The sequence below is a fragment of the Macrobrachium nipponense genome, chromosome 3 (genome assembly GCF_015104395.2).
Source record: "Macrobrachium nipponense isolate FS-2020 chromosome 3, ASM1510439v2, whole genome shotgun sequence".
Classification (NCBI taxonomy): Eukaryota; Metazoa; Arthropoda; class Malacostraca; order Decapoda; family Palaemonidae; genus Macrobrachium; species Macrobrachium nipponense.
Window position 1 is genome coordinate 13936730 of NC_087202.1, and position 26178 is coordinate 13962907.

Genomic DNA, 26178 nt, shown 5'->3' on the forward strand with positions numbered 1-26178 from the left:
GCTGAGAGCTGGAGAAGAGAGATGACGAGAGAGGAGGAGGAAGAGAGAGAGAGAGAGAGAGAGAAGAGAGGAAGCAGAGAGAGAGAGAGAGAGAGAGGAGAGAGAGAGAGAGAGAGAGAGAGAGAGAGAGAGAGAGAGAGAGAGAGAGAGAGAGAAACTTTAATATTCTGTAAATATCAGCTTACCTTCTGCATTTTGAGAATGTCAACATCAGCAATGAAAACCATCATTACTTTCTCCCCGACAACCTTCAATGCTGTTCCAAGCGCTACAGCAGACTGTTCTCGTACATTTGCATCTGCAAAGACAACCATAATTACAGTGATAAAGATGAAAAAATTTGGCAAATAGCATGAATTACCTGACATTATACTCTGTACACAACTATGTATCAGACAAACATTACATTTTTATAAAAAAGAAGTATTACAGTCAAACCTCAGATTTCATACCACCTTGTTTTCGTGTTATTCGGTTTTCATACTTTTCAGGCAAAACTTTGACTATGGTTTCATAAATATCCTCGGATTTCATACAAGCAGAAATGGTCCTACCAGGACCCACCTCATTACTAGGCCCAATACTGAACGCCCAAACAAAGCATCCAGTGTTCTCTCATGACCCATTGAGCCTTTTCGTCTCAGTGAATGAGCATCAACTCGCACAGTAGTATTCTGCATCACCCCACATGTTCATTGTGTTCTGTGCTTTTTATTTGAGTGCATGCTAAATGCAAGACATCATGAGGCCATGGAAAGTTCCCTTCTGTAAAAAAAGGCAAGAAACACCATAGAATTCAAGAAAGAATTCGTAGCAAAGTATGGAAGTGGCGTACGTGTGGCCAATCTCACTAGAACGTATGGCAAGTCCATTTCAATTATCAGCTCCATCCTAGAAGAAATCAAGGCAGCTGATATTGGTTAAGGGTTAATATCTTTAACAAGACAGAGATCTCAACTGGTGGAAGATGTGTAGAAGCTGTTCTTGGTGTGGATGAGTGAAAAAGTTAGTGGGAAATAAGTGTTGGGAGCGGTAATTTGTGAAAAGGCAAGGATGTTGCATGCAGATCTCTATAAGAAAATGCCTACAAGTGCTGCTGTTAGGGATCTCAAGGCCAGCAGAGGCTGGGTTTGAAAAATTCAAAAAGCGAACAGACACATAGTGTCGTAAGGCATGGGGAGACTACGAGTTCTGACAAACATGGCACCGAAGAATTCATTGATGAATTCACAGAATATTTAAAGGCTGAAGCATTCCTCCCTCAACAAGTCTTTAACTGCGATGAAGCAGGTATCTTTTGGAAAAAGTGCCAAAGAGGACCTACATCACACTTTTTCCAAAGAGGACCTACATCACAAGGAGTAAAGCTCATTGCCAGAACCTGTGGGAATGCCAGTGGGGATTTCAAAGTGAAGCCCCTACTGGTTATCACTCTGTAACTCCTTGAGTGTTCATGAAAAACAATGTTATTTAGAATAAACTGGCTGTGGAAGGCTAACAAAAAGGCATGGGTCACACAGCAAATTTTCACTGAGTGGGTCAATGTAGTGTTTGGCCCGTGTGTAAAAATACCTCCATGAAAATCAATTGCCACTAAAGTGCCTCCTGGTAATGGACAACACTCCTGCATGTCCTCCTGGCTTGGAAGATTCAGTAGTTGGATGGATTTGAATTCATCCCAGTGAAGTTCTTGCAGCCTAATACCACCCCCTCTCATCCAGCCCAAGGACCAACGGATCATTTCAAACTTCAAGAAAGTGTATATGAAGGCAGTTTCAAAGATGCTTTGAAGTAACCTCAGACACTTCAAATGCATACACCTGGTAGATAAGGTTTGGCAGGGAGTGACTTCCAGGACAATGAACTATGCTTGGAGAAAATTGTGGCCAGAATGTTACCTCAAGAAGGATTTTGAAGGATTTGAGTCCGACCCTGACGACCCTACGCCTGTTGTGGAATCTGTCTCTCTGGAGAAGTTAATGTGTCTACTTCAGTGATTAAGGAAGTTTTCCAAGTGGAGTGACATAAAAAAAATTTGTGGAGAATTATCATCCAACAAAGATGCTGTAATCCGTGTCTCCAACATGTTTAATAACAATGCCTTGTTTCACTTTAGAGCAAATTTTAAAGATGCCAGAAAAAAATTTTTCTGGACAGTTTTGTTGTGCGACAGGGGGTCCAGTGACTTTCAAGTTGGTCCTAATGCCAGTAAAAAACAAAGAGGGGATGCAACCCCAGATAGTGCTGGTAAAAAACAATGATAAGTACCCCAAGATAGGTCCTTGAAGGCTTATTCACAAACATCAGTGCAGTACCAGTGCTGTATCAGTTCAGTGTCAAGTGATATCTGTGACATTTCAGTAACATCTATGCAGTGACTCCAATTATTATTATTATTAATAGGGGTTAGTTTTTCCAGACCTCTGAGTCTCAAGTAGACTCTTCTCGGGCTGGTTCTCAGGGATCAATCCTGAGAAGAAAAAAAAAACAGCATGAAGTAAGTGATTTCCAAGATGGCAAAGTTTTCAGACATGGAATTGGCAATGATTGCTATAATTATTGATGAAGAGGAAGAAGCTGAGTATAAGGTGAAGAAAAGAAAGTGGGTACATAAAACGTGGAAGAAAAAAGAAAGTAAAAGAGAGGTTGCTACTCTGCACAAGGAACTAATTGATGACACAAAAATTTTCCAGTACTTTAGAATGTCCAGCAATATGTTTCAACATAATGTATTGCTCAGTAAAACAAAGGCTCACCTGAAGAACCAAGATACTCGCTGGAAAAAGGCTATAAAATTGAGGGAACTATTAGAAGTTTAAGGTAAAATAATACAAATATTTTGTAGTGCTAGTTACTATAATTATCTACTTAAATCCATACTAGAGATTATCCTTAGACAGACAAATCTTAGGCATTTATTTTGGTGCTAAGTGATAGTATATACATTACTTTGTATGTTTAAAAAATGGTTAAATTCTTTTGTTTTATGTTTCTCCATGTCAGTGATTTCTACAAAACATCTGTGAAAAACAAAAACAAAATATCGGTGGCGACGATACTCAACTTCACAGAAAGGAGACAGAACTCACACTGCGAATCAAAACACAGTGCTGCATCGAACATGTGAAAGCATTGGGCGAATTCAAAGTAACATTCTTTTTTTTCACTGACATTGACAAACTAAGAGGATAGCACTGATACTACACTGATGTATGTGAATCAACCTTCATACCTAAAGTTTTTCTGGAAGGGGTTTCTCCTTCCAAACAATAACCTCTCCTCCTCCCTCTCCCCTCCTTTCCATCTTCCACAAGGTAAGAGTGATGTTAAATGTTCATTCATTCATTTCATTTGTTATTTATATTTATTTCTCATTGCATTCAGTTTATTCCATTATAAAAGGTATTTTTAAAATATTTGTTGTGTCTGGAATGCTGCTGAATGGAAATCAATACCGGGTCCACAACTGAAGGAGTGGAAGTCTGATACCAGGAAGCTAGCATCGCAAAAGTAGGAGCTGGTGCTGAGCACTTGGAAGATGAAACGGGCAATAAAGAGCTACTGGCGCTCCATGTTCTCCATATGTACGGGAGCTACTGGCCGCCTGGGCGCTAATGGGGATTCAGGAGCTTGTGAAAACTCGGGCACTAATGGGAGCTTAGACACTCCTTCATCAACTGGTGTCACTAGGTGCTGTCTTGAAGCAGAATTGTACCACTCAGACTAATCTAAGATAGCAAATGCAGGTTCGAAAGCCAAACCGCAACCCTTAGCTGGTCCAAGCCAGCACATGCATACCCAAACCAGTTAGTTCGGACAGTCTAAGCTAAGAACTACTACTCAGATTAACTAAGATAGTAGCAGTAGACTCGGACTGGCTGGAATAGGCAACGAATATAACCACTTGTTAGGCTAAATGGTATGACCCAATTATTCTGGCTATAGCATCTTAGGTTATAAGTGCCCTACTTAGGCTTGGCTACCTTAAGTGGCGAAAGAAAGACATTCACCTCTCCCTTTCGACTTAAGTTCCCATTCGATTTCATTAAGAAGAATGGTTCTACAATACTTTCAAAGGAACCAAACTTTCGATTAACTACTTGTGTAAGAGTCGAAGCGTTTGGTCAATATTCTTATAAGAAGAAACCAGCTTAACCCAACAAGTATATAAAACATGGGAATTCTTCTTACCTGTAAAGGTTTGAAGTTTTCTGGAGTCAACCCAACGTATGCAAATTCCCACCATTCAGGCTGCATACGATTACTAAGAGGTATCCGTATCCTTCCATCAATCCGTGGATTTTACATGTTGTAAAATGGACCTTACATGACTAGAACAAGGTAATTTATACACTTTTGTATCCTTTTCAAACCAAACACCACGTCAATCCCCAGGGGAAGCATGCTGGCAGGTGTCTCCGTGCTCCCCGAAAGGTTATTGAATTGACTAATCAAATCAATCGCCTCCTCATAAGAAGCCAGAAACTCTTGGTTTTCTCTTCCCTCGGGTTCTAACACACTGTGTTCAGCCACAGGAGATGTTAACTCACTCCTACCCTCTGACATACGTCCGGGTGCGTCATGGCCGTCCGACCATACGGCCGCAGCATCTTTGATCTTTATTGGCCACTGGTGGCTCGATCTCGAATAGTCAGTAGGATCTGAGAAGGTAGCAATTTGCATACGTCATGGTCTTCCGACCATACGGCCACAGCATCTTTGATCTTTAATGGCCATCGATGGCTCAATCCCGAATATTCAGTAGGATTTGAGAAGGTATCTATTTGCATGCATCATGGTCATTCAACCATACGGCCTCGGCACCTCTGATCTTCAATGGCCGCTGATGGCTCAATTTTGAAAATATTATAGTCAGTAGGATTTGAGAAGGTATCCGTTTCCAATCCTATATACAAATATGAGAGCAATTTTATCATATTACATTACTCTGACATCTAGAGTCCATGGAAAATGTTTGTAAAATCATCGGCATATGTATCAAGTTCAGCAACGGCATTGTGGTCTCTCTTAGACTCTTTGTAGTCATCACTGGCAACTCCACATTGGCCGCTAGTCCAGTGACCTTCGACGCTTCTGCTCGTTTGGACTCTTGTAAACGGCTTCGTCCGATTGCTTTGAGCTTACCAGCCACTGACTTGATTTTCTTGCTGATTGGGATGTGACAGTCCTGGTTCGAAGATGAAGAAGAATTTACTCTCCTCCTCTTGTCCCGAGGATCAGTCACGAAATCCCATATCCTCCAACGCTTGGCTGGTACACTCAGTGATACCATCGAACTTAGCTATGACGCCATCTAGAGAAGAAGACGAAGAAGATGACGTATCATGCCTTTTCTTTTTTGTCTTACTTAGCCATTTTCACCTCTAGATCCTGTTCATTCTTCATTACTTTGTACCAATGAGTCAGAAAGCGCATTAGGTTCTGGAGGCAAGAGAAGTAAATTGAGAATCAGTAGGCTGTGACGTCATGACTACCGCCATTTGTAAGCGGTTTTGGCCATGACATCAACACGCTTGATGGAAGCGTGAGGCTGTTTATGGTACTCCTGCAGCCAAGATCAAGAGACCCAACCTTTTGTGGCATTTCTAGTTTACAAGGATGTGACAGTCCTGGCTCGAAGATGAAAAAGAAATTATTCTTCTCCTCTTGGCACGAGGATCAGTCACGAAGTCTCTGATTCTAGCCTTTCTAATTCTTCACAGCAGCCACACTAGACTAACTTCCATCATTCACTTGTTCAACAATTACAACTACTTCTTGTGCTTTCCTATAATAGGGATGTAACAATCCTGGCTCGCTGGAGAAGACACTTCTCCTCTTGGCTCTAGGATCAGCTACGAAGTCCCTATTTTTACAGGATTGGCAGGAGAACGCACTGGCATCAAAGCCAGTCACCTAAGCTTGATGACGCCTAAGCGAAAGGATACAAAGGGAAGACTTGTGTCTTTTCCATTATGTGACTTATATCTCCTAACGCTTGTAATTTCTCTCAAAAACAATGTGCATTAATAACCTCCAATCCGAAAGCATAGTTGTAAAGTACTCTTGAACCTCGAAATAAAAATGGAAGCATGTCTTCGTGTAGGCCGCAGCTGTGAAGTGACGTCATGGCGGTCGCCATGTTTATGACGTCACTGAGTATCTCGAATGTGAAGCCAGCACCCTACCAGAAGTGCAAAGCTGTTGATGTATTTCTCGTAGGCATAGCAACCTGACATTAAAGGCTGCCTTGTTGCACTATCTGCTTCTTTACAGATGGCGACGCAGCTGACCGCCATTCAGTGCATTTCAGGATAAAAGGGACATCCATCACATGGGATCCTGGGTGGCAACACGACGTTATAAATCAAACCAACTGTCCTTCTTGGGTTGGTTCTCCTGATAAGCCTAACGCCGACCACATACCTGCATCCTCTCTACCCACGTATCTGGAACGAAAAAAAGATGGCGATGCACACCTCTCCCCGCAGGGAAAGGAGCAAAATTAGTCAGCACACTCTCCCCGCAGGGAAAGGAGCAAAATTAGTCATAATTACTTCCCAAAGCACATCCAGATACATTAAAGCTTTGGATTACAGGCAATCCATATGAATATGCGATATTCCAGAGCACAGATAACGAATTAACCGTACCTTAAGAGTTTCTTCACCTATGACTTACTACACGATGAGTACTTCGACGTCGAAAACGTCGAAGATATAACAGGGCGTTTATCTGCTTCTTGTGATATCCAGGAAGTCTCGCAGCATGAGAAGGCTTCATGTTCACATACCCGGGAATTCCAAAAAACAAATTCAAAACAACAGGGGGCAAACTAAACCGGCTTTAAAAGGACGGAGCAAAGCACGTCCTCACTTAAAGGCAGTAAGAAAATAACTAACGGGGTCACGAGTTAATGAGGGGTATGTGGGTGGCTCCACATGTCTCGTGACCAAGCACAGATGCCAATAGTCCCTTGTGTACATAATTATTTTAAACTTTACCGGTTTCCGGTTGGCGCCGAGTATTTATCCTAATGTTAAGACCGAAGGTTTGTTTTGTATATGAACAAATGTGGTATATTATACAACTTTCAGCCAAATTTCATAAAACTAATGAAAATCCATGATTCAAATAGTAATAAATATGAACGTAGCATAACAAAGACCAAGAAAAAAAAACCTGATGACACCTTAAAAAAGTTGGGAATTTAGATGGGAAGCTTTGTAAGTGTCACAAGAGTGGAGAGACACTTCCAATCTGACAGAGTAAAGGAAAAACTTTTGACTTAATACTAATGATGATGATGATGAAGGGTATCATGTGATGATAAAAAATAAGTTTGTCTTAAGTGTTGTATGATGCAGGGACACGTTAGTAAGTTGGCACCAAGTAGGGATACATGTTAGGAAGTTGGCGCCAATAAGGAGTAACATTTCTGTGGCTTGCATGGCACATTTAAAACAGTGAGGACAGATTCTATTCATATTTTGAAATGAATGGATTATTCAATATCCAATTTCTTTAAATTTCAAGGCAACAAAATCAGCTAGGTTTTCAATAACATACCTGTCTTTAATAAGTAAAATCTTTGCCCTCATCATGAGTTCTACTGAAGGTTATTAAGTATCAATTACTTAAAATTTCATCTTGAGTTTACTCTCAGCTTAATTTTTAAAAAAATAGGATATGCTACATCCAAACACCAAGTACAATAGAGCTGAAATCTCAATTAAATCTGATTCTACTCCTAAATAAAGAATACTGCCAAGAACCAACCTGATTCATTCAAAGTCTTCAAAAGGTCAGTGGTGAAGGCCTTGAGAAGCTTCTTAGTCAGTACGGTAGGTGTGCAATAACAAAATGCCCGTCCTAAAAAGCCCGCAGTTTCTGCCTTAACCTGTGGATTCTTGTTGTTTAGAGCAGCACACACAGTCTCCTGAATACTCTCTAGTGATGTCTGCAAGAAAAACAAGCTGTATAAGCATTGCAAAAATACAGCAGAAATACTAGGCTAAGATGTTATATTTTCAATCCTTACCCTGTAAATTACTTGAAGCTCAAGAACCAAATTACAAAAGCAAAGTTTCAGATATTGACATATAACAACTGAAACTCACCGTTTGATATATGGCATCTATTGCCTCTCTCAAAGCACTGACTACATTTGTTTTCTTTTCCTTGAACTTCTCCAGAACGGTCTCGGTTAATGAAAGGGCAAAGGGCGTGAACTTCTTTTTCAACCCTTTAGCCAAACCAGCGACACACAACCCTGCCTGTGCCACTATCATGACATTGGTGTCCTTGCCAATGATCTGTAAATATGGAAAAGTGTAGTTAATAAAAAGCATAAAATGGTTTAATAAAAATCTGATGACTTAAGACTTATCAGAAAAGGCCTGGTAAAGCTTCATATAAGTTACATTAACAACTGGATGATCACCTACCTTTTTCAAAACCTTCATAAGTTCATGATAATCACCAGTTTCAAGCCTTGGATTCTGTGTAAGTGGTAACAAAAGGTCTACAGCTTCCTTGCGCTCTTGCCATTTCTTGGCTTCAATCTTGAAAGAAATAAAAAAGAAAAATTACCACAAACATGGAAAATGTCTTATCAATTAAAATGCTAAAGTGTCTTGATAGGAAAAGAATTTTTGTCTGGAAACCTACTCACTATAGTTCGACAGATCTAAACTGATAGATTGTTTACTTCCTTGAGAAAAACCCTGTTGCCAGTTCTCTCTTAACCTTTAAATCGTCCCCTTCTTAAGTACTAATAAAACCGACCGTATAATTCCTAATCCGTAAATTCGATCCCCTTTCTATTTGGTTATTACTTTTGAGACTGTTTATTGTTATATTTGTTATGACATACCCTTAAATTTTGCATACTATACTACATATTCTATTTGATGATGTTTTTATTAAAAGTAATAAAAATCAGTAATTACCATTCAGTATGTATCTTTTGACATTTTCTTATAATCTTGCCAGCAGATTACTCTTATTTATTCTTTTTTATTATTTGAATTTTCCATCTGTCATACTATCCATTTCCTAAACAAGTTTGTAATATTTTGCATTTAATTGCTCTTCATTTTAGATTCCCCTCATTTTCATTCAAGTTATGATTTACTTAAATTTCATTTCCTTTTTCACTCACGGTCTGGACCGTGTTATAACTCATAAATCTAATAATTTTAACAACTTTTACCTTTTATAAGGTTGTTTCACATAAACTCACCATTGGGAGAGAAATAATTTATGAACAATAATTAACAAAAGAATTATAATATGATTCTATACAAAACGTACATTACGAGTAATCTTTGTCGTCGGATGAACTAAGTTCAATAACAGATATCTTTTGCATCATCGCCTCTTTGCAAGTTTTCGGAATGTTTCACTGCATTTGCCCGTTTCACAGCGTGCTCTCTGTAGGAATGAATTAATTTCCCTACTGACTATTGTTCTCGGTAATCTAAAGCAAGAAGTCATTCTTTTTGGGGCTAGAGTTCTCAGCTAGACCGGGCAGTGGGGCTTATCCGAAGGGTAGCTTAAGAGATAATTCCTTTAAACTTCATGGTTTAATAGGCTTGGCCCACCTGCATATCGCCTGTCAAAGATAACAAGAAAAGTGGCAGTGTCTTTCGAAACACCTGTCACATTTATAAATGCGATTTCTCATTTTATTTACAAATAAAATTATAATCACCGTTATGTGAATGCTTAAGTACAGCAAAACATGCTAAAAAACTTTAAACTACCAATTTATTGATTCATGTGTTATAAAGTAAGGTATTCAAAACTGGATACTGGTAGATGTGGCAACAGGGTTCTTACCTAAAGAAGAAAACAATCCCTCAGTTTAGATCTGTCGAACTATAGTAAGTAAATCCTTTATGACTATCTGGTAGATGGTCTTATTTCCATATTTCCATACAAACTTGGTTATTATAAAGAATGTAACTATGATTGATAAGCAATTACTACAAATTCTTAAACACAATAGTATCTTTAAATGGATTTGGAAAATGAATCGAACAACAGTGGAACCTTGGTTTTCGTACATAACCCGTTCCGGAACCTCCCACGAAATCCAAAACATACGAAAACCGAAACAACAATTCCCATTAGGAATAATGTAAATACAATTGATGCGTTCCAGACACCCCAAAAAATTAGGATTTACTAGCGTCAAGCTGGAAACCGGTAATATTAAAACTAAACTTGTGAGATCCAATGACTATTGGCATCTATACCAGGTCACAGGGCATGTATACCCAGAATGCCCTTGGCGTCCTGTGACCCACCAGTTATATTTCTAACCCAGTTTAGACTGCTAGAGGGGTGGTTCGAGGTGGGCCTTTATCTGTTAAGACCTCAGGTTTGTTAGTTATGAAAAATACAAATTAGTTACAAATTTGTCATTTGTTCATATGCAAAACAAACCTTCGGTCTTAACATTAGGATAGACTTACTTATTGGAGGGAGGTAAGTCTCTATAACTGAATGGGAGTTTGCCACCTTTATCCATTTCCGAATATTAGGGGAATTCCAAGAGAATGAACAATGAACCTAGAACCAAAGATATAAGCGAATCTATTGGTTTCCCTCACTGGGTGCTGATACCATTCTATGGTTTACACATTATGGGAGAACAGAGAACCTTCCCTTCTCATAAACCACTCTTGTCCCTTGCATCTGGGTCCACCCTCACCCCTCTCTTCCCTATTACCGAGAAGAGTGTGTTGCTACTGAAAAGTATACTATACCCTAAGATAACTTTACAGTATGGCTGACCACCTCACCTGCATCTAGTCTGTTCCAGCATATGATGGTACTCTCCTTCATACTGCCCGTAGGTAAAGGAGTAGAAAGAAAGAAGTAAAGAAAAAAGACCAGTCATCCCATTCATTCTACTTTCATACCTTCATCTTAAACTAGACACAAACTGACCCGCCAGGGGTACTGGATGAGCTATATCACTTGTTGGGCCGCCACCACTGGACCCAAGGAAAAAGTGTCCAAGGATCTATGGGCAACGTCTTTTAAATAAAATGAAGTGAAAGTTGTTTGGCGTTTCCAAACACCAGCTTTCAGAATCCTCTCCACAGACATCTTCTTAAATGCCAAAGAAGCACTCAAGCCTCTGATGTCATGAGCTCTAGCCCTCTCATGGCTATTTGACCTCATCTTCTGTCATGTAGGCATTCCTGATCGTCTCCCTTAGCCAAAACGATATTGTATTCCTGGACACTTCCTTCTTGTTCCGTCCTGTACTTACAAACAACCTCCAGCACCCCGGCCTGAGGTGCCTTGTCCTTCTTAAGTACTCTCTTATTACCCTGATGGGGCACAGAAGCATCTCATCTTTGTCATTGTCTACAAAGTCTACCAAGGAAGGTATGGAAAAGGAGTCGAATCTGCTGTCCACTATTGCTGGGTTTTGAGTCTTGGCCACGAATTCTGTAACAAACTCGAATACCATTGACTTCCAACCTCTCGAGTGCTTTATGATATATGACAGACCATGTAACTCCCCCACCCTTTTGGTTGAAGCTAGGGCCAATAAGAAGACTGTCTTCAGGGTCAGGCTCCTATCTGTGGACTGCCTTAGTAGTTCGTAGTGGGGTTTTGTCAGACTACTCAGTACCATGGTCAGATCCCAATCTGAGGCTTTCAGTTCCTTTGGCGGACATGACTGTTCAAAGCTCTTCATCAGCATGGCCAACTCCCATGAAGACGAAATGTCCACACCTTTCACTCGTAAGACTAAGGCTAGAGCAGCCCTGTACCCCTTCACTGCAGATACAGACATATGCCTTTCTGTCCTGAGATATACCAGAAAGTCTGCTAACTGCTGAATAGTGGTACCGAGTGGAGACAAGTTCCCTCTACGACACCAATCACAGTATGCCGACCACTTTCCTTGGTATACTGCCGCTGATGACTTCCTGATATTTCCTGCCATCCGAGTTGTTGCTTTTTGTGAAAACCCTCTCGCTCGGAGGAGATACTCGACAGTCTCCACCCGTGAAGCGATAGGGACTTCACCGACTGGTGGAACCTCTCCATGTGCGGCTGACAAAGTAGGTTGCTCCGTGGGGGTAACACTCTCGGCACGTCTATTAGGAGTTCCAGCAGGTCCGGAGACCATTCTGCCTTTGGCCATAAAGGAGCTACCAGTCATTTTGAGGTTCTGAGACCACATTACCCTGTTCAGAACCTGACGGATTAGACAAAATGGAGGAAATGCGTACACATCCAGATAGTCCCAAGGGTGTTGTAGCGCATCTTCTGCTACTGCCTCTACGTCTGGGACTACCGAACAATACACTTCCAACTTTTTGTTGTACCTGGTTGCGAATAGGTCTATGATCGGCCTTTCCCCACAACATGAGCATCCTGTCCACTACCTGTTGTTGCAAGGACCACTCCGTTCCCAGTATCTGATCCCTGCGGCTCAACTTGTCAGCCACTATGTTTCTTTTTCCCGGAATATATCTGGCCCTGATGTCTACTAGGTTCTCTACAGCCCACTGATGAAGTTGAACTGTCATCACATGTAACTGCCGAGAAACTAGGCCTTGTTTGTTTATATAAGCTACTACTGTGGTGTCTGACATCAATACCACTGAATGTCCCTTCACACACTCCCTGAATTCCTGTAGAGCTAGAAATGCAGCTTTTAACTCCAGCACGTTTATATGGAGTTCTCTGTCCTCGCAACTCCATTTTGCTGACACCATCTACTCCTCCATATGGGCTCCCCAACCTTCTAGTGAAGCATCTGAGAACAGCAAGAGATCCGAGGAGGGTTGTTGAAGAGGGACACCCACTGTCAGGGGAATTTGCTCGTACGGGTGAACTACTATTGGTGACCAAAACTCCTTCATCCTCCATTGTAGAGATCGAAGGTGTGGCCTCCCTTGTGGTACTAGCTACTCCAAGGAAGTTAGGATTCCCAGTACTGCCTGCCACTTGCTGGCTGTGTTTGTTTTCCCAGAAAGGCATTCACCACTTGTTTGCATTTCTCTATTCTCTGGTCTGTCAGGAATACTTTGGCTTTTATTGTGTCTATAACCATTCCCAGATACTCCAAACGTTGACTTGGATCCAACTGCGACTTCTCCTGATTTATCACAATACCTAGACTGTGACAAAAGTGCAGGAGGGGTCACCCTGTCCCTGAGTAATTTCTCTCTGGACTTTGCTATCACCAGCCAATCGTCTAGATATCTTATTAGCCTGATCCCCTGAGCATGCGCCCATGTCAACACGAGAGTGAACACTCTTGTAAAAACTTGAGGAGACATTGTCAATCCGAAGCACAGGACTTTGAACTCGAAACCTTTCTCTGCAAGACTGAAGCGGAGAAATTTTCTTGAAGACTGATGGAGTGGTATCTGAAAGTATGCGTCCTTCAGATCGATTGTCAGCATAAAGTCCTTGATCCTGACTGCTTGTAGAACCGTTTTTAGAGTTTCCATTTTGAAACTGGTTTTTCTTATAAACATTCAATGTTGACAGGTCTATTACTGTCCTCCACTCCCCGGTGGCTTTGGGCACCAGGAAAATCCTGCTGTAAAAGCCCTTTGACGGAATGGATACTTGTTCCGCAGCCCCTTTTTCCATCGTCTTCACTTCCTCTTGCAGAATAATGGCCTTCTGAGATTCCTGAGCATAAGCGAGGTGAGGTAATGGCTGTTCTGTCAGGGGTGGGGTTACCTCGAACGGAATCAAATACCCGACCCTGAAAACATCCACCACCCACTGCTCTGCTCCTAGTTCCTGCCACACCTTCCAGTGACTTGCCAGGCAATCCCCCACTGGTGTGGCCGAGTGATGAGAGGCGCCCATCCTATCTCCTTGAGCCTCTCCCTCTTCCCCTAATCCCCCTTCCTCTGCTGTTTCTATTGTGAAAGGGCCGATGAACTAACCTCTTTGGGGAAGAGGGTCTTGTTGCTCTATTAGGGATGTTATGTATCACTGTCTTCTTCCGAGGTAGCCTGCGCTGCCTTACCTCCATAGAGGGTAGTCCATGGGGGGGGGACTGTTAAGGGAACGACGTTTTTCTAAACTGCCACTTGCTATTTTATCCTAGATCTATCGCTAGTGTCCATCCTTCTTCATCTAAAGCCTCTTCCAGTATGACCTCTGGCAACAGCAATTGCGACTCCCAAGATATCCCCATTCCTCATCGCTAACAGGAGAATCCAAATCACCTGCAGCTTAGTCTAGCCAAACGCTGCATCTATCCTCATTACAGGATATTTGCCCAAACATTGGCACTTAAATTTGTCAAGTACGCAATCGCTTTGGAACCTGATTGTAGTAATCTAATGAACAATGATTCATCCACTACCTTTCTTGTCACTTCTGAAGATGCAATCTTCGCCACTGCTGTTGACCAAAGACCTAACTAAGAAGCAGTCTGAAAGACAGAAGAAGCTGTTGTTTCTAACGTAGCAGCCTCTTGGTAAGTCATCGAAGGGCACTCCATTTTAACCTGATATAAGGTTAATCCAGGCCTTAACCTTACCACATTAGGGTTTACTTGCCTAGACAGCAAAGGGACCGTCGGTGTCGATTGTAGGAGGAATAAATTTTAATGATTATTAGATCTTAAGGAATTATCTCTTCCTGCAATCCGTGCCTTTACGCGTTGTAAAACAGAGTCCGCATGACTTGAACAAGGCAATTCATACGACACCTTGGTATCCTTTTTCAATCCAAATACCATGTCAATCCCCGGAGCAAGCATACTGGCAGGTGTTTCTGTTTTCTCCGAAAGGTTATTGAATTGACGAATCAAGTCAATCACCTCCGCATACGAGGCCAGAAACTCTTGGTTTTCTCCTTCTTCAGGCTCTAACATACTGTGCTCCGCCACAGGGGATGTTATCTCACTCCTATCCTCTGAGCAACGTCGGGAATTTTGTGGCCGTCTGCCCCACCTACCGGCGCGACCTCTTTGATCTCTGATGACCGCCGCCGGCTCGATCCCGAATAGTCAGCAGGAGAACGAGAACACCTCACTCTTTCTCTGCTCACGGATCTAGAGCGAGAATTTCGTCTAGACCTCCAAGATGAAGGCTCCCTTGAAACTGAGCTAACTTCCTCTCTATTAGGATTGCTATTGTTTCCGAGCATCGGAGAATTCGGCCTCGATCTTTCATCCACATGGACAATGCCTTCCACGAACGTATCAGACGAGGTTGCAACTCTCTATTCTTCGTTCTTTTAATAGGAGCCTTATCATCCTTTGTCCGTATTTTAAACAGCCTTACGGGCAAAACTGGAACCTGTGTTCTATTCTTTGCTGCACTTTTCGCCCCCAACATTGATTTTGCCAGCGGTATCGTAGTCTTGCTTACACTCTTTGTAATCTGTACTGGCAACTCCGAGTCGGCCGCTAGTCCATCGCCCGTCGCCTCTCTCACTCGTTCGGACTCTTGCAAACGGCTTCGTCCGCTAGCTTTGCACTTACCAGCCACTGACTTCTCGACTTTCTTGCTGACTGGGATACGGCAGTCCTGGTCTGAAGATGAAGAAGAATTCACTCTTCTCCTCTTAGCCCGAGGATCAGTCACGAAATCCTGAATCCTCCCACGCTTGACTGGCGCACGCCGTGGCGTCATCGAACTTAGCGATGACACCGAGCTAGAGGAAGAAGACGGAAGAAGACGAATCACACCTTTACTTTTTCTCTTTCTTAGCCACTCTCTTCTCTATATCCTGTAATTTCTTCATTAGTGTGTACTGCCAAGTCAGAAAGCGTATTTGGGTCCGGATGCAGCGAAGTAGACCAAGAAGCAGTAGTCTGTGACGTAATCGTGTCTGCCACATCGGTGTGTGACATATGTTGTGACGCCACCAATCTTGTAGGGAGAGACTGTGCGGCTTCTGCTGGCATCCGCACGTTTGCCACAAAACTACCCCCAACGTTCTGCATCGCTGTAAACATAGAATTTGATGGCATAGCCGCAGCAGTATTTCCCATAAATTGCAAGCCAGGGAGATGAGGAACATTCAGCGCTGCCAGACCCTGCTGGAATCGTGACGCCATATATTGCGACAGCAAACCCTCCAAGGTTGGTACGCCTGGTAGGCCTAGCGCCACCCACGTACCTTCCATCCTATGCGCTTCGGGAGCCGGCACCTGGAACAAAGATGACGATGCTCCCCCCCTCCCTGCTGGGAACAAAGGAGCGTACATATTATGCACAAAATTACCCAAAACCCCTCCTGAAGTTTCCGATAACGAATTGCTAGGAGAAACCGAAGGGATATGGGACAAATCAAAAGCAGGTAGCGAAACATATGAAGCAGTCTGGTTTATTGCAGATACAAAAGAAGCCGGCAAGGCTTGGTCATCCAAAGATGGCGTCAGCGTCACCTCCTTCCTTTTGTACTGACCTTTCTCATAAAACTTTTTCCACTGTTCCACCGACCAACCCCTGACAAACAGAACATGGATTAGTAATTGTACATACGTTTTCCCTGCACCTACTACACGTTGGATGAGGATCCGTCGACACCGAAGTTAGGAATCTAGAACACGGAAAGCCACTGACTCAGGGGCATTTCCTTTGTCTCCTCTTTGAAACGGCAGAAGATCCGGATGGCGAAAATTTCCATCTTACCACTCATACACTCTTACCGATCACACTCACACTGAGCACACTCAGAGAAAGAAAAAGCAATAAGAAAAATGAAAATGAAATGGATAAAAACGGGCAAACTGAAAACTGGCTTTAAATCAGATAGACAGTAAACACGTCCTATCTTAAAGGCGGTAGGAAAATAACTGGTGGGTCACAGGACGCCAAGGGCATTCTGGGTATACATGCCCCGTGACCTGGTATTGATGCCAATAGTCCCTGGATCTCACAAGTTTAATTTTAATTCTACCGGTTTCCAGCTTGGCGCTAGTAAATCCTAATGTTAAGACCAAAGGTTTGTTCCGTATATGAACAAAATACATTTTATACAGAATATACAGTTTTACATACAGAAAACAATGAGAAATAAATAAAAATTACTTTGAAAAACACTTGTATGGAAGACAGAGAGGAGGGGAGAGGGAGTAGGAGAGGTATTGTTTGGAGTGGGAATCTCCCTCCAGAAAGACTTCAGGTATCAAGGACCTCTCAGGGTTACTTCTCTTTGTTTTTTACTAGCACTATCTGAGGTTACTTCTCTGCCCCATTTTTTACTGGCACTAGGACCAGCTTGAGAGTTACTGGAACCCTGTCACACAACAGAACTGTCCAGAAACATTTGTTTCTGGCATTTCTTTAAAATTGCCTAACGTTAAACATGGCATTGTTATTAAACATGTTGGAGACATGGATTACAACTTTGTTGGGATGGTAATTCTCTACAAAATTTTCTACATCATTCCACTTTGCAAACATGTATTTAATCCCTGAAGTAGGCACATTATGTATGCCCATTCGGTTTCTGAATTTTTCAAACTAGCCTCTGCTGGCCTTAAATTCACTAACAGCAGCGCTTGTAGGCATTTGCTCTCTGAGATCAGCATGAAACTTCCTACCACACTTTGCTATGAGTTCTTTCTTAAATTCTGCAAGCAATTGGAACTTTCTTTGGCCCCAAGATGGCTTATTTAGCAGTTGCACTCTCATAAAAAAAGTACAAAAACAACAGACACAAAAGCAGAATGGGTCAGAAAGATGGGGTACTTTGTTTGGGTGCTTGATGCGGGCCCAGTCATGCACTGGGCCCTGGATGGAGCGTTTCTGAGTGTACGAAAACTGAGGAAACATACAGTAACCAAGACAAGATGTCATAGGAAAAAAAAGTCTACAAAAACCGAAACTTAAGAAAAGAGAGGCCTACGAAAACCAAAGTTTGACTGTACAATGACCCAACTTATATATGAAATTACCAAGTAAAAATGTTACCTTCTCATAGAAGTCCTTTGGCAACTGGGACAATATGTCCACAGGTACCATGAGGTCGTAAACATCGATTTCGGAAGCTTCTTCCTCTTCTTCTTCCCCTATAAAATTATTCACACATATTAGACACCTTATACATAAAAATTTAAACAAGGTACATATAAAAATAAACAAACATTTCTGCTGTACATGAGGAAACAAGACAGGATAAATTGTTCTCTTCATCATACCTAGTAATACTAACTAAACATCCCATAAAAAAATAGGGAAGAGTTACAGACCTTTGCTTTACAGCCCTTCAAAACTTATTTTAACCATAGGTAACTCAAGTCTACATCTAATGATATATTGACTCCCACAAGTGAGCACTTAAAAGTGTAATCTAGCCAACAAAAAACATCACCTTCTTCCTCTTCCTCATCTCCCTGAGCTTCCATTTTGGCCTTAAGTTCCTGCTGGGACCGAAGAAATCTTGTCTGGACAACTTTCTCATTGCCAATCTTCTCAAACTCGGCCTCCAGTTCTTGAATCTGTAATAACACATTTGAAACAATCAAATAAACAAGTCATTTCACACAGATATCATAGTTAACATTACCAAAAATATATACCATAAAATAAAATAAAAAAAATAAAATGAAAATGCATTGTGTCACCTGTATAGGTTTGAGAGATGACATCTGTGGTTTAAGAGCCTGTCTGATCCATCTGTACAGCTCAATCACTAACTTCTTACTCTCTTCTCTTACATTCTTGTCACGATCTTCCAGTAATGTGTGCATCTGCTTCATCAAAGGCTTTGGATTGATAACTTTTGGTCCAAACTCCCTGCAATGACAATAAATTGTCCATGTAATAATTAAATAAAGCTACATCTGTCAGTTCCATTGTTCTTTACAACAAAACAATTACAGCATAACTTAAAAGTCCTGCTGAAAATACATGTATGATGCTCTAAAAATTGTAAACACTTCTGCAGTAGAAACATAAACAGATTAAAAGTTAGTACATAACAATAGTGTATTTACAACTGCCTATAAAATGACAAATTTTCTAAGACAATTTGTATTTTTACAGCTACAAACCTGAGGTCTTAACAATCTCATTAAAAAACCTGTACAAACCTCAAAGCTGTGGCTACTGCTCTGACTGACGCTGCCACTACTTTTGGATTCTTCTGAGTGAAACCCTTCATCAGCTCTTCCTGCACAACTTCATACTTCTCAATTTCACAGTACATCAGCACAACCTCCAGAGCCTTCTCCTGCGTTCCACGCTTCGGTGCTGCTAAACATTTTTGCACTATGCCTGCAGTGACCTCTCCAGCAGTTCTGCAATGGGCAATCATTATTCAAAACTTCACTGCTTCAAAATGTTTCGCTACAGTCAGTTATTATATATCATCCAAAAAATATAAACAAAATGAAGCAATGCATACAGCAAAATTAATGATTCCACTAAATGTGTCTAAACTTAAAACAAGAGGAGCCAGAGATGGCAAAAATCAAACACAAACCTTCCGGCTACATGGGCATTCTCCACAAAAGCTAAAACTGCATCCAAGGCCTTTTCTTGTGCAACAGCATTACTATCAGTAACAAACTTTTTCATCAATGGAGCAAACTTTGCAAATTCTGGAGATTTCTCATCCACAATCTTTGGAAAATGTTTGGTGCATTCCTCGTACCCATTTAAACGGGCTTTCCAAAGCTGTGAGAAAAAAAATTTAATTACCCTACAGACAAAGTCAAATCCTGTGACAGCTGTCACTAGGATGCCATATAATCAATATCAAGTATAGCTATAAGGCATAGGATATTAATATGTTCAGGGTGCAAAGGAGAACGGTACAAGATACATACCTTGTGCACACATCTTTCCTCCAGAGGAAGCTTGAGGTATTCAGTGTCTTCTTCCATTTTGTTTAACTAAAACTACTGAAAAAACAAAGAATGATAAACTTTAAACATTTCAAATTCATATTCAACATTATAAGTTCTGTGTTAGACATCAAAATCATTAACCTAATTTCTTGATACCCACACCCATAAATCGAATAGTACTTGACAACTAATCTAAGAAAACACTACAGCTATTTTGCACATACCCTTACTCCTCTACCTTGTAAGTACAGCATAACCATATACACTTGATAAGTTTATAAACAGACTATTTTTGTATTTTACAAAAAAAAAAAAAAAAAAAAAAAAAAAAAAAAAAAAAAAAAAAAAAAAAAACACACACACACAAACAGAATAGTACACTGAAGAGTACTATACAGAAGTTAAAAACCAATCTGTGCAGCATACTGTAGACAATGCAAAAAAAAAAAAATAAATAAATAAAAAAAAAATAAAAAATAAAAAAAAATAAAAAAAAAAAGAAATATGACAAAACTGCTTACATTGGCTAGACTTAGAAAAAAAACTTTTTTATATACAATAACCCAGAAAGAGAAAAGCAACCAAACACATCAACATAATGCATATGTACATATACAAGCACATGTATGCATGTATATATACACACACATGCTGACTGTATGGAACAAGCACTGCAACTGGTACCTCATTAAAAATCGAATAAACATTTCCTTCAAATCTGTGCGCACACGGCTTTTTTTTAAAGATGTTTGAAGATAAAATGCAACAATCTTATTTACATGTTTTGTACAGCATACAAAAATTTAAGGAATCTTTATACTGCACATCCAAAACACATCGTAAGCTACTACAGCTTAGGTTACTGTAATCATGGTTTGAAACTTAATACAATTACAGTAGGTATTATATAAATTGCACTCCATTAGGGGATATCAACTTTATCATGTACTACTTTGCATTAAGTTCGCACTGAAAATGAACAAACTACAAAAACAAAGGGACACATGATGAGTTCTCTAAGGTATGAAAATCAACCCATGAAGAGAGAGAGAGAGAGAGAGAGAGTGTGTGCACTTCAGCTGCCACTGACTAACTAGATAAATAATCGTACGGGGTAGGCCTATGAGTGATGCAATTTGAGTTGGCCTACCTCACCTACTGTGAGTCTGCCTTTTAACTCCCATTACATAACTCTATGATGTGAAAGATCATTAAACGACAGGTGGCAGAGGAGGGTAAATTCCTTTATTAATTAATATTTCCAAACTCTAAGGGAACTTGAACCTATGACTTCATAAATGGAGCCTAACCCTTAAGAGGAAGGATCTTTCCGCTGCTAACACAGGTGAACGTGCCCTGGTGGTGGCAGAGTTGCCCATAAAGGTACCCTCACTGTCTGAGGTTGCTACTACTAATAATTAACCCACCATTTCTCCTCAACCATATGGCACTCAGTGTGGTGACCCTGTGCACCTCTAGGATAAAGCCACATTCTGGGACTCGACGCCCCTGTATCATCTGCTGGTTGCCACTACTGGTCCAGGGATGAATGAACCAGATCCCTCATGTAGAAGGACATGAACGTAGACTGTCACTTCCACAAGAAAGCCTTCATGACCTCTACAACACAGTGGCAATTCTTGTCATAGGCCATGACTCTTCCAAGGGGTGACTTCCCCCTACATGGAGTCGAAAGCTCTGACTAAAATTTCTTGCAGCCAGACGGAAACAGGGTTCTTTGATACTACCTCCTCCTTATTCCTTCCCTATGTGACAAACAGCCACCTGCATACTGATCTAAGAGAGGCTGTCTTCTTCAGATACTGTCTCAAGGCTCTTGACTATACACAAAAACACTTCATACTTGTCATCCTCGAAGGCAGAGATTGAGAACCTCTTGAACTTCATGTCTGGGACAGTGTGTTTCTGTGTCTCAGCCACATTATCATGGGACAAAGTCTAAGGACTGGGAGAACCACCCCTCTGGGTGGGAGATGACACAGGAGAGGCTATGCAATTCTCAAATTCTTTTAGCTGAGGTGATGGCCATAGAAACAATCTTAAAGGTTAGGTCCCTGTTGGATGCCTTCTGTAAGGGGGCATAAGGGGGATGACAAACTAGCCAGGACCTTCGTAACTTCCCACTTTGGGGATTTGACCTCTCTTGGAGGAAACTTCTTAAAATGACCCTCAGCTTAAACACCTGGGCCTGGGCCACCCTGTGCCTTTTGACTGCTGTTAGAGAGAGGGCCTTCTCCTGATGTAGGAAGACAAGTCAGCCAGCCACTTCCTTCACAGAGATCTTGAGTGGATCATGACCCCTCCAACAGCAATAACCACAAAACTGCCCAATTTTACTTTCTTCTGAGGTCCTGCAGTAGTAATAGTTACTGAGAGACATCTTATCAGCAAGCAGGAGATCTACGTACCACTCCAGCTGTGAACACGGGAGCCACCAACTTCATACAAAGGCCCTGGAACTGGTAGTCTGTTCAGGACTATTCTAATCTGGCTGAATAGAGGGAAAGCATAGACATTCAGATTGTCCAATGGGTGCTGGAAGGTGTTCTGCACCACAGCTCTCTGGTCCAGGGCTGTGAAGAATACAGGAGCAACTTCGCATTGCACGCCATGGCAAATAGATCAGTCACCAGGCCCAGGCCCTTCCAAAGTTCCAACACAACTTGTTTGCTAATTCATGACTTAATAAGACACTTTGTTCCTTAGGTCTGGGCTCTTCTGCTGAGCTGACCAGTGATTAAGTTTTCTTTCTATGGATATTTTAAAAACTAGCTTCTGTTGTTCCCTAAAATATCCTATTTTTCTTGAAGAAATTGCTGAACAGTTGTCTCTTTATCTTTAAATCAGGATGTAGATATGTAATAAAGGATCTCTACTGCACAGTTCATTACAAATTTAAAATATGTTGTCCTGAAGGTGGTTCCCCCGTGTTTTGTGCTTACTTTCATGGGTAACAATTTTATTCTGTTGGAATTATGGTACAACATTAGTATTTGAAATTATTTTGTGCAGCAAAATAATTTGGCTTTCTAAAAAATAAAGAGCCAAAAAAAAATATTTATCCTAAGTGATGAAGTTGTAAAATGTTACTTGATATATCAAATGGTAACTATTCTTGATCCAAGATTAAAATTAGATTGTGTTCTGAAGAGAAAAGGTGAATCGTACGTCTTGTGTCATAACTGCAGCTCAGTCTATGTCCAAAGATACTACAGCTCATCCAAGCATGGATCCTGTCACAGACCATACAGAAGATACACCAGGACCAAGTTCAACTGAACCAAAACGAAAAAACTGTTTAGTTTTATCAGTAACCCTGTTCAACAACTAACAGAAGTAATGCAGATTCAAGTCTACTAATATTGAATTTCAAAGACACCAGCATCAGCCATGCATTTCAAAAGAGATATGTGCTAGCACACTGGACACACCATATAGAAACATTTCCAACTTTTGCCAAGATGGCACAAAAGTAACTATCAGTCCCTGCTTCTTCTGCCCCAGTGGAAAGGATTTTCAGTATTGCAGCAAAAGTATTTCACTCAGATGTTGTCTTAAGGATAAGAATTTGAGCCTGTGATATCTGTAAAATGCAATGATATCCTACAAATAGGTAGATAACAGACAACTGAGTAATCAAAGAGAGAGAAATATAATTTTGTTTACGAGTATAATTTTTAGTTTTTTCAGAAAAACAATTTTGTTTCAATTATTCTAAATAGTATCACATTTTTTCTTATGCACAGGAAATTCCAGTATATTAATAATCATTGTAAATTTTTTTTTTAATTATTACTTTAACATCTCAAACATACTTGTACTTAAGCCCATTGTAGTACTTAGACTTGGACTTAAGTCTCAGGCAAATCTTTTGTACATGTACTTGTATAAATGCTGTTTTTTTTCAGTACTTGTACTTGTCCACGAGTACTGTTGCAATACTTGGATCCATGCCTGCAAAAGATGTACCGTGCAAATGGGCCCAAGCTGACATGAACACTCACATGAACACCTGGGGAGACTGGAACATCGCTTCTGAGGAAAAAGCACAGGTACTTGCAGGAGGACGGATGGATGGGTATCTTGGATATACGCACCCTTCAAGTCCACCATGAGCATGAAGTTGTTCTCTGATCAAGACGAGCACTGAGCATACCATCTCCATCATAAAAAGTCTTGCGAATGAATCTGTTCAAGGGAGAGAGGTCTATAATCACTCTCCAACTCACCCAATGTTTTTTCTACAAGAAAGCTGTGGCTGCAAAAGCCTGGGGACTGATCCAATATGACTTTTACAGAGCCCTTCTTCAGCATGGCTTGCAGTTCCTCCTTGAGCTTGACATTCTTTGGCGAAGTGGGAACTGGGTGAGGAGACAGACCAGGTTGTTGGTGAGAGGTGGCCGAGACACAAAGGGAAGTAGATATCCCTCTCGAAGAACATCCACTACCCAGATCTCAGCTCCATGTCACTGCCATGTTGCCCAATGGCTCGACAGGCAACTCCCCACCAATGGCAGCAGCTGGAGGGAAACACCGCTCCTTTTTCCCAACTGGAAAGAGGGTTGAAAGGGATGCATCTGGGTGCCTGTCTTGGTAGAGGAAGGAGGTGGCTGGGAGACCCCTTCCAAGGCAAGGTGCTGCAACAAGAGACCTAGGCCTAGATAGTCGCAACAAGAGACCTAGGCCTAGATGGTCCAGGTCAACCTGTAAAGTCGACAAGGACCCCTCGGAGAGCATGTAGAACCACTTCAGTCGAGACCAAGGAAGGGGAAGGAGCTTGTCCGAGAAGTTCAACCGAAACAAATTTTCCTCCCAGAGACAAGATTATTCACCTGGTCGAGGACCCCCTCGGCAAGCAGGGACCACTGTAGCCCCATCAAAGCCTTGGGTTCCCTGTTGGGACCCCAAAAGGATCTGAAGTGCGAAGGACAATCCATAAAAGAGGCCATGGTCCCTTCCCCGAGATCACTGTGCTGACAAATCAGCGCAATGAACTCGGCAAAGATCCTCTGTATTTTGGGGGTGCCAACATCCTGAGAAAGAGGACCCCAAGTCCTTCCAGGGTGCGGTCCTCTCGACCTACTCTCCCTGCAGGAGGGAGAATCTCAGCAGAACCCTGGAATCCCTCCTCAACTACTCAGGCATACGACTGAGCCAATCCAAGAACCGAGCCTGGGACATAGGCCATCGAAGCCGGACTCTGAGAAGCGGCAACCTCATTGGAGTCCCTCCAATCTTGATCATGCCTCCCAAGTAAAACCCCAGGAGGTTGAGGGGACAGATGAGGCAGATCAAACATTCCTACCTATCCTGCTAGGACCAGCAGGAAAGGCAGGCCACAGGCAGCGGCACGGGTCTAGGAGCACCGCCTACACCTTGGCGAGGTCACTTGAGTATATCCAAGAATTCAGCTTGGGCAAGAGGGCCCGATGACACTAACATAGTCGGGGGCTAAGCGGGGTAGAGGGCTCGGGCATTGGCTGTCATGAACATGCGCCATGCTCACAGCATGCTCCAGTCTTCTTCAAGGCCAAAACCTCACAAGAAGACTGAACATGGGACCTCCTCTCTACGACTCCAAGTGCTTGGACCCGCAGGTCCAAGACACCAGGCTGGGAATATGATATTGTTATTTTACAATAAAGTTTTTGTACATACTTTACCTGGCAGACATATACTTAGCTTACGTCTCTGACGTCACGACAGAATTCAAAACTCGCGGCTAACGCGACAGGTAGGTCAGGTGATCTACCTTACCCGCCGCTGGGAGGCGGGTGTAAGAACCATCATACCTTTCTTGCCAGATTTTTTCTCTCTTATACCTGTCTCCTGAGGGGAGGCTGGCGGGCCATCAATCGTATATGTCTGCCAGGTAAGTATGTACAAAACTTTATTGTAAAATAACAATATCATTTTTGTACATGAAAACTTTTCCTGTCAGACATATACTTAGCTGATTGACACCCTTGGTGGATGGGTACAAGACAGAGTAAAAAACAAATAAAAGGTAAACAACCACCTGTTGTAGGATAAAAATAACCTTGGTTCTTACCTGTTTAGGCTGAAGACTTCATAGATACTGTCTATTAGTCTGCATAGCCATAAGAGCTACAGCGAGGGCGTGACCTACAGCTGAAAAAGACTCTTTGGGTCTACTAACGGGACTTGATATCCGCTTACTTAGTAGAATCCAAGTCGGATCATGTCAATGGGGGTTCGCACTCTTCTATGACAGAACCTGTCCACTACCAACGCAGGGAGCTTCAAAACCAAATCCGATCACCTAACCAAACTAACGTTATTAGCATTACGAAACGAAAAAGATGCCTACCTGCATCATTTTT

General features: G+C 41.6%; 1 protein-coding gene across 8 annotated transcripts in view; it reads right to left on the minus strand.

Moving 5' to 3' along the window:
• Window positions 1-26178, minus strand: part of LOC135221632 (cytoskeleton-associated protein 5-like) — a 173012-nt gene that overhangs the window by 107273 nt on the left and 39561 nt on the right. For 7 of the 8 annotated variants that reach the window (XM_064259301.1, XM_064259304.1, XM_064259300.1 and 4 more), the window contains exons 2-11: window positions 19793-19867; window positions 19447-19640; window positions 19055-19261; window positions 18587-18758; window positions 18334-18460; window positions 17934-18031; window positions 8448-8564; window positions 8121-8315; window positions 7780-7960; window positions 186-298 (exon numbers count right to left, since the gene is read on the minus strand). In XM_064259301.1, coding sequence (XP_064115371.1) covers window positions 186-298; window positions 7780-7960; window positions 8121-8315; window positions 8448-8564; window positions 17934-18031; window positions 18334-18460; window positions 18587-18758; window positions 19055-19261; window positions 19447-19640; window positions 19793-19849 — 1461 coding nt within the window. In that variant the 5' untranslated portion in view covers window positions 19850-19867. The remainder of the gene's footprint in view (window positions 1-185; window positions 299-7779; window positions 7961-8120; window positions 8316-8447; window positions 8565-17933; window positions 18032-18333; window positions 18461-18586; window positions 18759-19054; window positions 19262-19446; window positions 19641-19792; window positions 19868-26178) is intronic. The other variant, XM_064259306.1, reaches the window with a different exon arrangement.